The following is a 15,264-nucleotide window of genomic DNA, read 5'->3' on the forward strand; positions in this document are numbered from 1 at the left end:
TATGGTGTACTTTTAATTATTTCCCAGAATTTATTTAATTTCTCCAGAAACCCAGACAAGCAACACTGAACTTACAATCATGATGGTATTTAAAGACAGGCATAGTCAGCAAGAAGATTTTGTTAAAATTTACACAAGAAATATTGAGTTAAAGTTGAAAATGTGGTATCCTTAGAAGTGTACAAATCTTTGATCAGTCCATAATCAAGTATATCAGTAACAGTGAATTATTATTATTTGTGTGACGTCATAACATGTGGCGTTATGGTAGCAATGTGGGTTTACAAAACATTGACTGATTCTACATATAAAAAATAATGCTGCCTCTCATTTCTATTTATCAGTTAAAAACACTCAAAACAAGGAATAAGAACCCCGGGGGCAGACTCCCATCAGAAAAGGATCGGGATGATTGTCGGAAACTTTGAAAAGACCCCCTAAGCCGGGTACCAAGATCCTGTTTTGTGAGCGTGGCTTGAGATTTTTTTCACCCATAAGAGGAACCAATTCTAGAACAACACGTTAACTAACACTTTCATAAAGACGATTGCAATGAGACAAAATTATAAATCAGTTGATTGTCAAATATCTCCTGGCATACTTTTTGTGACTCAATACCCTAAAAGGTACCGCGAAATCCCTCGCTGTCGACCTTTTGAGGCTCAAAACACCCCAAGAGATACCAAAACCACTTTTTTAACGCCTAATAGGTACGAGGACCACCCCCGTCCTTTTTATATAGGAGTTTCGCTCGGGAGTAAAAATTGCCAGGAAACTTTAGGGGTAGATCTCCTCACAGTGGCTGCTGATTTAACGTTCTCGCGATTCCACGAGTGAACATGTCAACAAACAGAATGAAACTGTCTGATAAATAACTAGTTCTGTGCTGTAATCCTTATCGCATATCCAGTCTTATGTAATCAGAGTGTCTTTATATTTAGACTCATGGAAGAGAGCGGTGTATCATGATAAAATAATATACCCGAATATATGACTCGTTTTAATTCATTGTGTAACAGGACACAAAGTACTGATTATAATAACTCGATTTAGCTGTAAATATAAAACTTTTGCCTTCTCCGAGCATATTTGGGGCCGCGTGATGGTTCGCGTTCTTTCTGTTTTGACTCCTTGGGACAAACTCCATCCTTAGTCAATTGAACGAAATCTGAAAACAAAGGAAGAAAGTGACGCGCATTAGGAATTATTTTGTCGGCGCAAACGTGAAGCAACAATAGTAACTTCTGCCGACAGTTTGCGGCCTACTCATGCAGTGTCAAAGTCATCTCGCTAGTGAGTGGCTTCGAAAATTGACACAACATCCTCTCCCCATATTCTCAACACCATTCAACCCCCTTCCTTTTGTTTACCCAGCATTATAATCCATCAAATATTTTCGCTAAAACGCGATTTGTCTAAACGCATCGCGTGACTGAAGTTTCCCAGCTAAAACTGGGGGATGTCCGAGGATATTCCCCAATTTTCAAAACCGCGCGTGTTGCGAAAAACATTTGAAGGATATTAAACACAATAGCCTCTATTTCGCGCGAAAACATGCTCGAATATTTGTCCTTGGACATTATCTGTTCCTCGAAGCGAACAGTTTTCCGAGAGCGTAGCACAGCTCCTTACATATCGAAATGAAGTGTTCAAGCACGATCATTGTCTTGCAAATCAAACTGATTTCCATATGAATGATTGTGTGCCAGGACTCGTTTTGAAACAGAGGCAAAAAGCAACTCGGAAATGACTTATTGCTGTGGCTTCTACAATACATCAAATCCCAATGGGTCATTTTACAGTTGTGTGCTTAGTTACCTGGCCTATGACTGCAAGCGAGGCTGGAGGTGACCTTGCTTTGATACAGACCTCTCTACTTTTCTCATGTAAATGCCAACTAGTTAGCATAAGAACAACTTGATTTACGCAACAGAATCAGTGAGGTCTTCATCAACACAAGGTCACCTCCAACCTCGCTGCCATTCAAAGGCCAGGTCACTGAGCAGACAACTGTAAAATGGTCTATTATTCAAAGTACAAATTTCAAATTTCTACTAACTACAACCAGAACAATTTATTTTCATTTAATAAAATGATAATTACCATCGAAAGTGATCTTCCTGTTAAACTGGTGCTTCTGATCCTGCAGCATATCATTGATTTCATGTTCAGGAATCTTTTCCTCCAGAGTCTGAAAGACTTGTCGCAGCTCATCGGACATGACATAACCACGACAGTCACGATCAAAGATACCAAATGCTTCCTTCGCTTCTTCCTCGTTGAAGGAGAACTGATTCTTTGCCACCATCAGTTTAACGAATTCTTCAAAGTCCATCTGTCCATTACCTGGAGAAACGACATTGTAACAGAACAGAACAGATTTTATTAGCACTCACCAAGGGGGCTGTCAGTACTAATACTACTAAATAAGTTACATTAGAATTAAAATGAAATAAATCAGCGTACCAAGGAATTCTAAAAATGATATGAAATAAGATAGAGTTGTAAGAGGTTTATTGTTGAAGCTACCTTTTTGAAATCTTTATCAATTTCGTTTAAAAGCCCTAGTATATTTGAAATAGGAGACGAGGAAAAAACATCATCAAATCATTAATCGTAGTGTAAGTAATGTTAATTAGTATTGTTAAGCAACTTGAGTTATCGTGTTGCATTGTAAGTAGTGTAAGCATTTGTATTTTTAGTAGCGTAAGTGATCGTATTGTATTGTAAGTAATATATGTACTGCATTGTAAATTACATACGAAGTATTCTAAATAATGTAAGTATATCTATTAGTCTTTTAAGTAGCGTAGCTGTATAAGTATTGTAACCAGTGTGTGTAACAATGCATAATAAAAATAATAAAATAAAATAAAATAAAAAATCATCAAATCATACCAAATTTTCAGATTTATTTGGTAAACAAGTGAACTTGCCTAAGCGTTGCATACTGAGCAAATCTGCTATTGACAGAATTTTTCTAAGAGATATTCCACGAGTAACTAATGCATATAACTGACTCGGGAAAGGGGGGGGACTCCCATATAACACGACGGGGGGTGCTCATCAGAAATTTTGAAAAGAAACCCTAAGAGGTACCAAGATCCTGTTTTGTGGACGTGGCTTGATATTTTTTTCATCCATTAAAGGAAACAATTCTAAAACAACGCATTATCTCCTGTCATATTTTTTCGGCTCAGTACCCTAAAAGGTACTGTAAAAGCTCCTGCTGTGGACCTTTTGAGGCTGAACACCCGAAGAGGTACCATAACTACTTTTCTAACCCAAGGTACGACAAGCAACACCGTCCTGTTTATATGGGAGTCATCGCCCGGGCTGACTGACATGAGAAGCAAGTTTACATTGATGCAGTAAGGTACTGATTGACAGATTCTGATTGGTGCATATATGCCAGGTGACCAAGCGTATGCCATGACGACGCACGATAGAAGCTAAACCCATTGTTATACTTTGTAGAACTTGAATCAAGTTTAGTATCGTTATTTGTTTGTTTATTTGTTTGTTTACTCACCGTCAATGTCCACACTGTTAATCATCATTTGCAAGTCTTCCTCACGTGGGTTCTCGCCCAGGGAGCGCATGGCATTTCCAAGTTCTTTTGTGGTGATGAAACCACTGCTGTCCTTGTCAAAGTGTTGAAATGCATCCCTGTATTCTAAGATTAATTCAGCAGAAGGGAGCCATAAAGTTGAATGATATGACATTGTGTAATTTAACCACATTCGGCTCGCACAAATTGACGACAATCATGTCCATCACTTGCAATACATTTCGGACGATTTTAATTTCAGAAAAAAAAATTGTCCGATATAAAACCGTCCGAAATTTTTAAGCGTCCAAAATGTTTACAGTACATCATGAGGCCTTTTTTACGTTTCCTTTGTGGAGCGAACTCTTGTTGTCTGAGACACTGGTTGAGATATGTACGAATTTGTGTTATTTTCTCGTCGGTGTATCTGTAAAACCTTGAGGGCTGAAACTATCATTTCCACAGATATTGTTTCAGTGTAATTCGCGTTTTGTTGGCGTTAATTTACTTTAGATGTGCGGTGATGTAAATTTCTGTGCGAAATTTGTCCGAAATGCGATAAAAAGTGTCTATCCGAAAATTGAACGTCCAAAATAAACTTCCGAAATTTTTTGCAAGTAATGTGTCCGTATAGATCGTCAAGTCCCCTAACTGGTGTTTAACTTCCAAAATATGTTTACTAAAGGAGACAATCGTGCGACTTCCTCTTTTCACCCACCTTCAATTTGCTCTTGGGTTAGCTTATCCTGAGGAAACAAAATGGGATACAAAATATTGCTTCATGTAAAGATAGGATCGAGTTAAAACAAGATTTAGAGAAAAGGTATATTTCAAAAAAGGTATATTTCAATATTATCAAAAGAGAACAACCGGAAGCAGAATATGAGATCTGAACTAAACTTCATCGAAGTAAACTAATTTCAAAACCCTGAGATGGAGAAATAAAACATTTTGGTAGGAAATTGTTATTTATAATGGATGATTGCAGTGAAAACTGCTTTTTACTAGCTTTAAGTGAGTATGAATGTTTCTTCCCCCCCCCCCCCCCCCCTCCCTGATGCGATATTAATATACTGGGCTCAACAATTTGCCGGTAAGATGCTGACAGGATTACAGCGAGAGTTTACAAAATGTCTTGCTACATTGCATATTAAAAAGGCTGTGCTTAAACCAGCTCTCGCCTAAATGAAGACACGTTTTTCTGCCGTATCCGTGTAGTATAAAATCCAGCATTTATTTTTTCTCATTACTTATATTAGCATTCGTATCTGATCGTATACAATCACCAGAAAACTCTTCGCCTTTCCGGCCTCACACTTTGACGTAACGTTTTTACAACTTCTAGGGGTACAGAGGAGCTGTTTACACTAGCGTTCTTTGGTTATTTTGAGAGACAAATGCAATCGAACAATATACTCAAATATTTTCTAAAAAGTCAAAATGTGTAAATTATTAATAACAATGTGTTATTTAAAATATCCCTTCCCCTCAGCAGGAAAAAAAGCTTATACCATATTTCGTAAATTCAGAGCAAGTTTCAGAGAATGTTGAATTTATGTGTAGTGTTGGTATTTATAGTGTAAAATAGTTAATTTATCTACATCTTGTGTTTGTTAGAGGCCGTACTGGCAATGAATGATCAGTAGGTTCAAAATTTCGTTCATTCTTTTGTGTAAAATGTCTAAAGCCAACATTTGCATGCGAGAATTTGTTAACGGTCACTGTTATCACAATGGCCAACAATGTCGTTGTATAAATGTCTGTTTTACCTACCATCGTGTTCTTGAACTAGAGGCAAATAACCAGCCTGAAACAGCCCTTGAGGACGAGGTCTTGAGAGTTTGAAATGTTATACAGCTTTGGAAAAACTAATACAGATTATAATTTTTTTTTATCTCTACGGGATTTTGGTTTTTCATGGCATTTTTGTGGTTTTGATGGCCGCGAGTAAGGCAGACCATCTTTTTAATTCTAGAGACATCTGTTTTTTTCTTGTCAAAATAAAAACTTGTTGTACTTGGCTTGTTATACTTGGCTTGGATCCTTTTTACTTGCATTGAACTTCAGGATAAAAATGGAAAGTCAAACAGGTACAGGACGTTTGGCAGTGTTACAATCTTTATAAAACTGAGTTATAAAGTAGAAAAAGGTAACAAAAATATTGCATGAAATATTAAACACAACCCGACTTATTAATCAGAGAATTATCCCAATTAAAATGAAATGCGGGTTCGAGAAAGTCCTTTTGAGTTCATTGAAACGTTTGGAAGTACATGTGAAGTGTATACAAGCCGTGTGCGATAGAATTTCTAAAGTAACTGAATGCGTTAATACTGCAGCTGAACTAAATAGTTGGAAACCTTTCCGAGAGATAACAGCTTCAGAAAGCTTATTTTATCTTAAATTGTACACATTACCAATTCTCAGCTGTGATTGGCTAAAAGAAATATGCATTTTAAAGTAACGTGACACTATGCAGGAGACTGTTTTGATTGGCTAAGAGACAAAGAAACTTATCATTCAAATTACAATCACTTTCACTCAATGTAAAGTGGTCGTATATGATACTCCACGGAAGTTCTCCCGGTGGTTAGAATTTCGTAAAATATTGAGAAAAACCATTTAGCTCGAATTCCCCCCCCCCCCCCCCCTCTCCAATCTCCTCCCTTCTCAGACTCAAGCCATATGGCTCCTCAAAAAGGACCATTTGCATATTTTAAGCTTCTTTTCTCCTCAGTCTCTTAACTTCTTATGTGTGCTCAAGACCACAGCACAGTCACCCCAGCGGGCCAGGGCTTGAAACTGGACCACTCGATCTGGAGTCCAGCGTACTAACCATTTGGTACCAACGGATGCCAGCAGCACTAAACGGAGTCAAATTTTCCAAGGTACGAGCTAAGGTGTGTCAGTTTGGTGTTACTTTATTTGATTTATACATACACATATATACAAGAGATGGCTACCGGTAGAACGGTATTTTACATGTTAGTTTACTTTACAAAGGGCTTCTTATCTACCTTTATATCTACCTGCTTCTCTGAACTACTTTGTGCCTCGGGATATTGAATGTTTGACTTGTTTTAATTTAACTGGAACTGTTGAGTAACTGAGTGTCGTAAAACCAAAACCAAAACCAATTACTTACCAAAAAGACTACTCAGCCAGTCTCAAAGGGTCAGTAAAACCAAAACTAAAGCCAAAGTAATTGCCTGATTACTTTCGACACTCAAATAAAAACCGCACTATGTGTTAATGTATTGAATTAAAAAAGGCAAGGTCATGTTTACGGCATAGACAGAAACACAAGGCAAGATATAGTTTGAGATAATTCGCCGTTTCTAGTGCGGGAACCGTAAACAATGGAATGTTCCAGGTCCACGGAGCTTAATGGATATTTCGCATCTGGATTTTTAGACATAGTAAGGCTATGAGAAGGATGCGAAACTGCATAGGTCGCACGTCATGACTGTAGAATTACTAGTATATTCGTGCGAGGCTCTACAAAGTCGACTAATGATTTTAATGTTAGTAACTGTAGCAATGTATATTTCCTGATTCTTTCTGAGGTACCCAAACCCATGTAATTTTTACTTCAGATCTCATAACGAAAATTGTAAAACGTATCGAGAACAATGCGATCGAGTCTCTCTTCTTCCAATCCAAGGATAACCTGGGTACGAGGTTTTAGCTAGGGTATCAACAATACATAGCCGCTTCAATGAAAGTTGCCTTGTAGAACGCGACAATGCGGTAAGGTATTATGGTTAAGGCTGGTTTACCGTTGTTTGATCGACGTTCAAAGTCTATAAAAATCCAGCAATCTAAAACTAGATCAATTTGCATTGGTAAATTAATTTGATCGTTTCACATCTCTTTCCCAAGACGTTAAATTCTGTTTCATATTACTAGTTGATACTGACGTCCTAGCTGAGTTAAGTTATAATGTATATATACGTCTTATTAATTCAAATTATGTTATTCATCTTGGCTCACATTGCAGCTGCTCGTCCTCGGGATTTGGACTCGAAGAAATGTTCATCGGGATCCATAAGTCTTGAAACATAATGGATGATCAGAGGATCACTGGAATGTTATGTCTTGAGGGGATGTGACGCTAATGTTATAATGGACTGTATGAGCTCCTGCCTACCATCCCCTCCCAAATCCCCGTTATTCTTCTTAGGTAAACTCCCCTGGTCGACGTATTTCCATTTTCACGACTAGATTGCTGGTCTCCGAGAAACTAAGGAAACGTGTCTCTTATTGATGTGTCCTGCAAATAACAAACAAAATCATTTTTGAGGTAGAAATTAAAAAATGGACACAATTATGGAAATGCATATCAATAAATTTCTATATGAACTAACTGGGTCTGTGTTGCAAGTTGCAAGAAAAATGGAATTATTCTCAGTTTTAGCTTCTTGCAGTAACGTTCAGTCATGCTACTGCGTGTAACATCCCCCCACCCCACTTCCACCGCAATTTTTTATGTTTTTCAGCCGTAATTTGGTAATTGTTGCGTTGCAAATGTCACTGAGAAACAAAATGCGCGTGTCAAGTTCACTTTTTCATCTTTGGATGACGTCTTTAGGTCACCTTCGAAAATCTCGAGGTTGATTTAGGAACGTTACGTTTGCCCTCAAGGAATTTGCTCTGCTCTTTCACCATCAGTTAAGTTAGTTAATTGTCAAGTTAGAGCTAACATTTAGTTCAATCATCCTCCATTTTGGATTCAAAAAGGTGATTGTTTTAAAGTAAGTCTTTGAACATCTTTCGCTATAGACACTAAGTCAGTCAAGTCAAATGTTTACTCACTTTTCTTTCTATTCGTGGAATAACATTTTGGAGGGGATATGGTGCAAAACATCCATCCTTTAGGAATAAAAACTCTTTTCCTTCCACTGTTGGTCTTGAGGTTGATTGTCTTTCCTTCCTGTCCTTTTACGGCATTATTGAACGGTAAAGTCACCTCCAAACCATATCTTCCTTTCTTTGTGATTTCATCATTGGAGGTGAAAGTTGGGGTCGACATGGCTACAAAAAGATGCATCAAGTTTATAAGTAAAAACGCAATCGGTGTATGGCAATTTCGTCCGTCCGTTCCTTTGGCCTTTTAATGGAGATATTAATATTACAGTCTACCAATTCAATGGATTAAAGGTAATTTTAGCTGGTTCGGTCGCTTGCCACAGAAATAACTGTGTTAGTAAAAGTATTAAAGGAAAAAAGCGGTTTCGTTATCATTACACAAGCAAGACATTTTGATAATAGTCAGGTTCTGCGTAATTAATTTTCTTACGTCACCTCTCATATCTGGAATCAATTGCCACTATCTGCAAAGTCCGCAACCTCAGTGTGAATCTTCATACAGCACATTTCCAAGTTAGCTTTGATTGGTCGTCAATGTAACAAATGTATGGCAAATACTTCTTTTATCTTATTGTTTTTAACTGAATTATTAATTTTTTTTAATTTAGCTCACTCCTAACTCGATTCATAGATTTTTCTAGCATTGTATTGTTATGATCAAGCACTTTTAGCATGAGCTCTTGGGGAGATTGCGCAAGAACTCCCCGTGTTATTGACATTGAATAAATTACTGACTTTACTTACTGCATGTAACCTCAAAATAATTACTACAACTAATATATACACCGGAACACCTTACCTTGCTTGGTGTGCGCCTCAACTGAAGCCAAAACTGAAAAATATAAAGCTATTTTTACAATTGTATTTCAACCCAGTCTTGCTATTAAAACTCTCTAACAAGACAATTTCAACGGATCGCGGACGCAGGAGTAACTCGTTTATTTTTCACGTCATCTTCGAGTCCATATGATTTTCTCATAGGGAACGACTAAAGCCTAGTTAACTTGACAAGACTGAAAATTGGTGTACGTAGGAGAATAATCTGACTAGTGACCAATATTTTTCCAACTTTAGTGTAACTTACCTTTTTCTATCTTTGTACGTTTTCTGCTCTCTGCAAATGAAATGAACGACTCAATTTGTATCGGCGACTGTTTGGGCGTAAAAATTTGTATGAAATGCTGCCTTGTTTTAGTTTAAAATAAAATAGTATCATGGATTTATGTCCAAAACAAATGGATTAAAAAGAATACAAAAATAATTTGACGAACCTCACTTCACATCATGAAAAGTGTCTAAGCAAAAGACGCAAAGATGTCAGAAAATTGTCAGTATTTCGTAGCTATTATGAGTCAGGCGATGAACCAATCGAGGTTTCCTGTTTCTACCACGTGTCGCAGTTAGAAAGCTCGATAGGATACTCCTAGAGTCACACTCAAAGCCGCTCATCAATTAATGTGGGTCTAACGTTGCATTCTGAGGACAAAACCCTAGTAGAATGTTCGTTCCATGATTCAATTATTGTCAATTAGCCTGCAGTACAGGCGGATTAGCGGGCTCTAGTGCGATACACGAGCGCGCACGAAGCGCGAGGAGAGAAAAAGAAATGATTGGCATGAAAGAATGAGAGAGAACAAAGCAATTCAATTTACTGCCGCGAAAAAATGTCTCAAATAACCAATTTACAAATGTATACATGACGCAAAACAGTCAACAGACGTGAACATCTAAATTTAGCTAAATTTAAATCGTGTTGTGCCGAAACGAACAAAGGAGGTATAAACCTAAACATCGAGCTCAGGAGACGAAAAGCTCGAACAAATTCAGGATGGAAGAAAGATAACTTTGACGACACAGAACGGATCTCCAAGACTACAGCAGTCTCTGGCGACGCCGGACAAAGCTAACTATGATCCGTGGTGAAAAGCCATATAGCTGAACACAGTTTTAATCTAACAACCGGGCACGGCACCACAATATAGAATGCAAGTAATCAACATTGATGCTCACCGACTTTGTCCCTCCAGAGCGAATAATTAAAGAGATACATTTCTGCAATAAACATACATTTCTGCAATAGAAATGAAGTAAGACAAACCACACTACTCGGCACATGGCAAATTACAGAGATGTCAAACTCTATAAAGCGGTAGATAACAGCTGAAACTATGCAGAGCTCTGACCTCTACTTAACAGTACAACGGCTCTACTCTACTTTTAAAAAAATCATCCTGATAATACAACATTAAGTGCCCTTCAAAAACAAGTGAACAGCAAAATAAAAGGTTGAGAGGCTGGAATTTATAAGAGATCGGCAAATGTAGAAATGTCACGAGCCGTAGGAGTCCGTGTAGGCCTGTCACCCGAGTTAAACACATTTTGTCTTTTTTCTCGCGTCTGACGTCACGTGGCTTAAAGCAACCAATCAACAAAAACCGTTCGCCAGGGGAACGGTTGGAAGAGCATAAACAATGGTGTGACTACAGGCGGATTTTTCTCGCTTCGCGCTTCGCGCGCGCTCGTGTATCGCACTAGAGCCCGCTAATCCGCGTGTACTGCAGGCTATGATTCAATATTCTCGAAAGTGAAACTTTTTTTTCCAGTTTTGAGCTGTGATGTTCTCGACAGTGAAGGGTTAGAAACATTTTTCAAAGTCCAGGGGCCCGTTTCTCGAAAGCCTCGGAAACTTTTCGGGCCCACAAAGCCATTTTTAGTTGATCGGTCTTTAAAGACAAAGAGGTGTATACGCCTGAAACTTCTTGTATGAAGGGGAACTCTGTTCATATTAAGAATATGTGCCTAAAACAGTTCTGAAGTCATAAGGTTTGAGATTTTGCTACGGCTTTTCGGGACCTTCGAGAAACGGGCCCCAGGACTCTTAAATCTGGTTTAAATACCAACAGAACAACAAGTATTGATTTTGAAGATATAATCATATTTAGCCAATGTAATGGAGACTTGAATCCATCACAAAAAAACGCCCAATGCCCTCGAAGGTTCAAAACTCGTATATGATTCTGAGCATTCCATTGGGGTGAGAGGGGGAGGGGATAAAAATCCCGCGTAAATTTCTGGATTTATCCTAATGTCGAGGTGCGCCTATAGAACGCACTAGTTACGAACTCGTGTCTGTCACATTACTCACTGACCATGGTAAGCCGTCTCTCTTTCAATTGACCGCAAAGCTGTTGATATCAAGCAACACTACGCCGTTAAATGGTTATTCAAAGAAATAAATCATATAATTTATGACATGTTAGTGTAGATTACATCTGAGCGTCTGTATGTGGGAGGAGCAGGAAGTGGGATCCCGGAAGCAAGGGGGCGGGGACTAAACAGAAGGCGGGAAAAGAGAGGGCGGAAAACGGGATGCAACAAGGTAGCGGAAACTGGGAGAAAAAAGGAAAATTTCGCTACAGGGTGTAATATTTTGTAAAGGAAAGGCACGATTATGTTAGAGCCGCTCAGAAGGGAAGAGAGCTGGGAGTAAAGGTACAGGAAGAAGAGAGTTCAGAAACTTCTATTCCCCTCCTCCCTCCCACATACACACCCCATCTCCGTCCCTCATCACCCCAGTCTGGGATTCAGTCAAGTTGCAAGGAATAAAGGATTAAAACAAATAATTTTTATACAAAGAAGACGTACAAAACCTGACAGAGATAAAATAGCAAAATCCAATGTGACCTTGAACTGTCTAGCACTAATTGTATCGGGAAAATTCTGACCTGATTCAATGTCTCTTATTTGTCGGTCCTCTTGTTCTTCGTCTTCAACAGAACGTAGAGCTGTTTGAATATCAATTATAAAGTGAACGCTAGGCGAAAAGTAAGTAACTTACATAGCAGCAATTCACTTTTCACAAACATTTACCTTTCTTTAAAGTTTCCATGGTTTGTTCTTGATCATGATTGTTCATAGCTTTGATAACAGGGTGTACGCCATCGTCAATTTCCAAAAGTGCTGCAAAGGAAACAAAGCATAACTCCGCCTTCGAATGTTTTCTTTGTACTGCTGTTGTGTAGTGACAGTTAGAGTAGTTAGTTAAAACTGTTTTGCTCAGTCGGTTATATCCGTCTTAATAAATGGCTATGTTATATTTTGTATCACGCTGTGTCAGTGTGTCTGTGACTAGCCGGCTGAGACATTGGCTTTATACATTGCTTTATTTTAACACTAGTAACGCTACAGACCTCGATTTGCCAGTTGCGCTTATGTGTTGTTGTTAGTTAATTACCTTTTTTTAGTCTGTCTATCTCTGCGCCTGTTACTTCAAGTCTCCTTCCTTCATTATTCGCTCTATTTGTTAATGCATCTACAAAAATGAAAGTTACTTGCAAACAGAAAATGCAGACTGCACAGTTACTGTTATGGTATAGATTTAACGACATTTGCTAGGTTTTGATCAGATTATGCAAGATTTGGGATCTTGCTCTTTTTTCTAATTCAATTTATTAGTCCCAGTCTTGTAGTCCTATAACAATAAACCTTCTGGTGGCAGGATTTGGTTCGAATATATGGGTCAACAAAATCCTTTTTGTCTTACTGGTACCAGTATCTGTGAAACAATCACGCAAAATCAGGAAAAGAAAAGATGAAAAGATAAATAGAAAACCCAGAAAACACAGATCTTTTTGCAGATGTGTTCAAAGTACTTGAGATTCGCTGATAGATCGCTGATGATGGTCATCTAGAAATATTTTGTCGTCATTAATTAAGGGGGAACAACTGGACACGCCTAAACGACATTTTGAACTGAGCCGGGACAACGGCACTTAAACGCCTCTCGAATATTTGGTGGAAATATTATTGTTTAGCTTATCATTTCTAACAAAGTATACACAGCAAGTATTCTGCCACCAAATGGGGCTTTTCTCCGTGTCATAAGGTTTAAGGAGAAATAATTAGACACGTATAAAATGTGATACATTCAAGAAATCGTATGCGCCATTCAAATACGTTGTACCCTCGCGGCTTCTTGTCCAAACTTTATCTTTCACATTTTCTATGGGAATGAAATGCCGTCTTAGGGAATAGATTATGATCACCCTACGCTTAAGTTCACGAGCTCTTTTTAAATTTAACTCCTCTATATCATATGTGATTAGCGAATTAAGTGATTGAAGATTACGATCACTTGGCGTCAAAGCAAGTTAAAAATATGATGGCATATCTTACCTTTCGTGGCTGTTATTTTGAAGCTGTCTGCTACGTACACATACAGTATTAAAACAGAAATCAAATCTGTTGTTCTGAGATTTCGCTCGATCATTTTTTGCTGTCATTCGTGGAGAAGCGAGAAAACTAATTAAAAGTTACAATGGCTGATCACACTGACTCGTTTGAAATCCGTGGCACTTCATTTTGAGATACACCTTCGATTCGAGTACAGCACCGGCAAGCCGCTGAATAATTGAACAGAAGCATTGTATTACCAGTACAAAAGGTGTTGAGGAGAAAAATTTGAAATTATTTCCATTGAAACCTGTTTGCGTAATATTGATTTGAAGCCCTTTTAAGTAAATCCATTGCTTCCGTGAGGCAGTCAGAAAAAGCAACCTTCAAGCGTGCACTTATTAGCTATATACAGCGACCTTGTGAGACGTACAAACAACGACCAAAACAATACTACGGTTTTTTTTTTTTTTTTCTCATAATTTTACACCCAGAGGTGTAAAACCGGATATCTTTGGTTATTACATTTGACTCAGAAATCAGAATTTTTTTTTCTGCCTCTGGCTTTCTTCAGTTCAGTTGTTTCTGGGTCTGTTTTTCTCCATTTGCCCCTCCTAGTAATTTTAAATTTTCTGCTCATCTCCTTCTCTCAGTGCAATCTTTAGCTGTGAACAGTGCTCTACTACTGTAAAAAAAAACATGGGAAGCTTGGTAAACGGAAGATAAATTTTTGTTTCGTCGTTGGAAGCGTAGACCAAAAACACAGTTGACATGGTTAAACAAACATGCATGGTAAACTGCGAATGCGACTGTCGGTATTGTAATATATATTTGACCTCCTTCTTTCGTTAAGCTTCGATCGTCTAGTGATTAGGACACTACGTTGTGGCCGCAGTAACCCAGGTTCGAATCCTGGTCACGGCAAATTTTGGCGCGGTGTTTTGTTTTTTTTGTTTTTTGTTTTCCTTTTTTTCTCGTTTTTTTGTTTTGTTTTGTTTTTTCAACATGCTTGTCAATAGTAACTACAATACTATGGTGCTCACGATTTTGCTTACTAACATTACAAAAATAATCCTGTAAAAGAGTGTGATACGGTTATCGGAAAAAGACAATGATGCAATTTTATTCCTTTCAAGTAAACAGCCGTAGCGTTTTTGCCTAGTGAATCACTTATCAGCATGGTTGGTAAATAAGATACAGAAAAACAGCATAGTAAAGATGACGGCGAAATAAAAGAAAAGTGAATCAAGCGTTCACAAATGAAATATCTGCATCTTATTGCAAGAAATCTTCGAGCAATAAGTTCACTGTACACTGATGACTCCACGCAAGGTAAACCGGTCCAGGCTTGAATTGAGTTAACTTGCTGAAAAGAAGAGAATTACACAGTTTGTAGAATTTTAGTCGCTTTGGTAGCGGTAGGTCAAGTCTGCATACGAGCCGATTAGATCATCAGGCCTGATCTTGTCCCTGTTTCTGTAGCATGAAGCGACTAGGAGTATTTCGACTCCCACCTCGATGGGATGCTAGTACCCATTTATACAATCGGGTGGAGAGACGCACTGTGAGAGTTAAGTGTCTTGCCCAAGAACACAGCACACTAGCCCGGGGCAGGGCTCGAACCCGGACCGTTCGATCCGGAGATAAGCGCACTAATCATGAGGCCACTGCGC

At 38.3% G+C, this 15,264-nt stretch overlaps 2 protein-coding genes across 3 annotated transcripts; both read right to left on the bottom strand.

Annotated features, from left to right (window-relative positions):
- Positions 1–10: 10 nt before the first annotated feature.
- On the bottom strand, positions 11–5,437 carry LOC145489149 (neo-calmodulin-like). Of its 2 annotated transcripts, XM_081468064.1 has the most exons (5): positions 5,324–5,437; positions 4,269–4,296; positions 3,533–3,676; positions 2,104–2,346; positions 11–1,168 (listed from the first exon to the last, which is right to left on the bottom strand). In XM_081468064.1, the coding sequence occupies exons 1-5, from the start codon at positions 5,324–5,326 to the stop codon at positions 1,050–1,052; spliced, it is 537 nt and encodes a 178-aa protein (XP_081324190.1). In that variant the 5' UTR covers positions 5,327–5,437; the 3' UTR covers positions 11–1,049. The 2 variants fall into 2 exon arrangements, with proteins under 2 accessions (XP_081324190.1, XP_081324189.1); XM_081468063.1 differs by lacking the exons at positions 4,269–4,296; positions 5,324–5,437 and having other exon boundaries at positions 3,533–3,772.
- Positions 5,438–6,208: 771 nt separating this feature from the next.
- On the bottom strand, positions 6,209–13,801 carry LOC145489148 (uncharacterized). Its single transcript, XM_081468062.1, has 9 exons — positions 13,595–13,801; positions 12,654–12,731; positions 12,290–12,379; positions 12,145–12,204; positions 11,569–11,604; positions 9,504–9,533; positions 9,219–9,251; positions 8,366–8,584; positions 6,209–7,823 (listed from the first exon to the last, which is right to left on the bottom strand). The coding sequence occupies exons 1-9, from the start codon at positions 13,686–13,688 to the stop codon at positions 7,771–7,773; spliced, it is 693 nt and encodes a 230-aa protein (XP_081324188.1). The 5' UTR covers positions 13,689–13,801; the 3' UTR covers positions 6,209–7,770.
- Positions 13,802–15,264: the final 1,463 nt, after the last annotated feature.

This window comes from Orbicella franksi, chromosome 6 (assembly GCF_964199315.1).
Source record: "Orbicella franksi chromosome 6, jaOrbFran1.1, whole genome shotgun sequence".
NCBI classification, from domain to species: domain Eukaryota; kingdom Metazoa; phylum Cnidaria; class Anthozoa; order Scleractinia; family Merulinidae; genus Orbicella; species Orbicella franksi.

What these genes read in the sequence shown, in the direction of transcription:
- LOC145489149 (XM_081468063.1), bottom strand. Translation starts at nt 3,743, where the DNA reads ATGTGGTTAAATTACACAATGTCATATCATTCAACTTTATGGCTCCCT. An exon ending in TAACAGTGTGGACATTGACG is followed by an intron (nt 2,347 to 3,532) that starts GTGAGTAAACAA and finishes TCGTTTCTCCAG; the next exon opens with GTAATGGACAGATGGACTTT. An exon ending in CAGGAAGATCACTTTCGATG is followed by an intron (nt 1,169 to 2,103) that starts GTAATTATCATT and finishes CTTTGTTTTCAG; the next exon opens with ATTTCGTTCAATTGACTAAG.
- LOC145489148 (XM_081468062.1), bottom strand. Translation starts at nt 13,688, where the DNA reads ATGATCGAGCGAAATCTCAGAACAACAGATTTGATTTCTGTTTTAATA. An exon ending in CAAAATAACAGCCACGAAAG is followed by an intron (nt 12,732 to 13,594) that starts GTAAGATATGCC and finishes TCATTTTTGTAG; the next exon opens with ATGCATTAACAAATAGAGCG. An exon ending in TGAGGCGCACACCAAGCAAG is followed by an intron (nt 8,585 to 9,218) that starts GTAAGGTGTTCC and finishes ATCTTTTTGTAG; the next exon opens with CCATGTCGACCCCAACTTTC.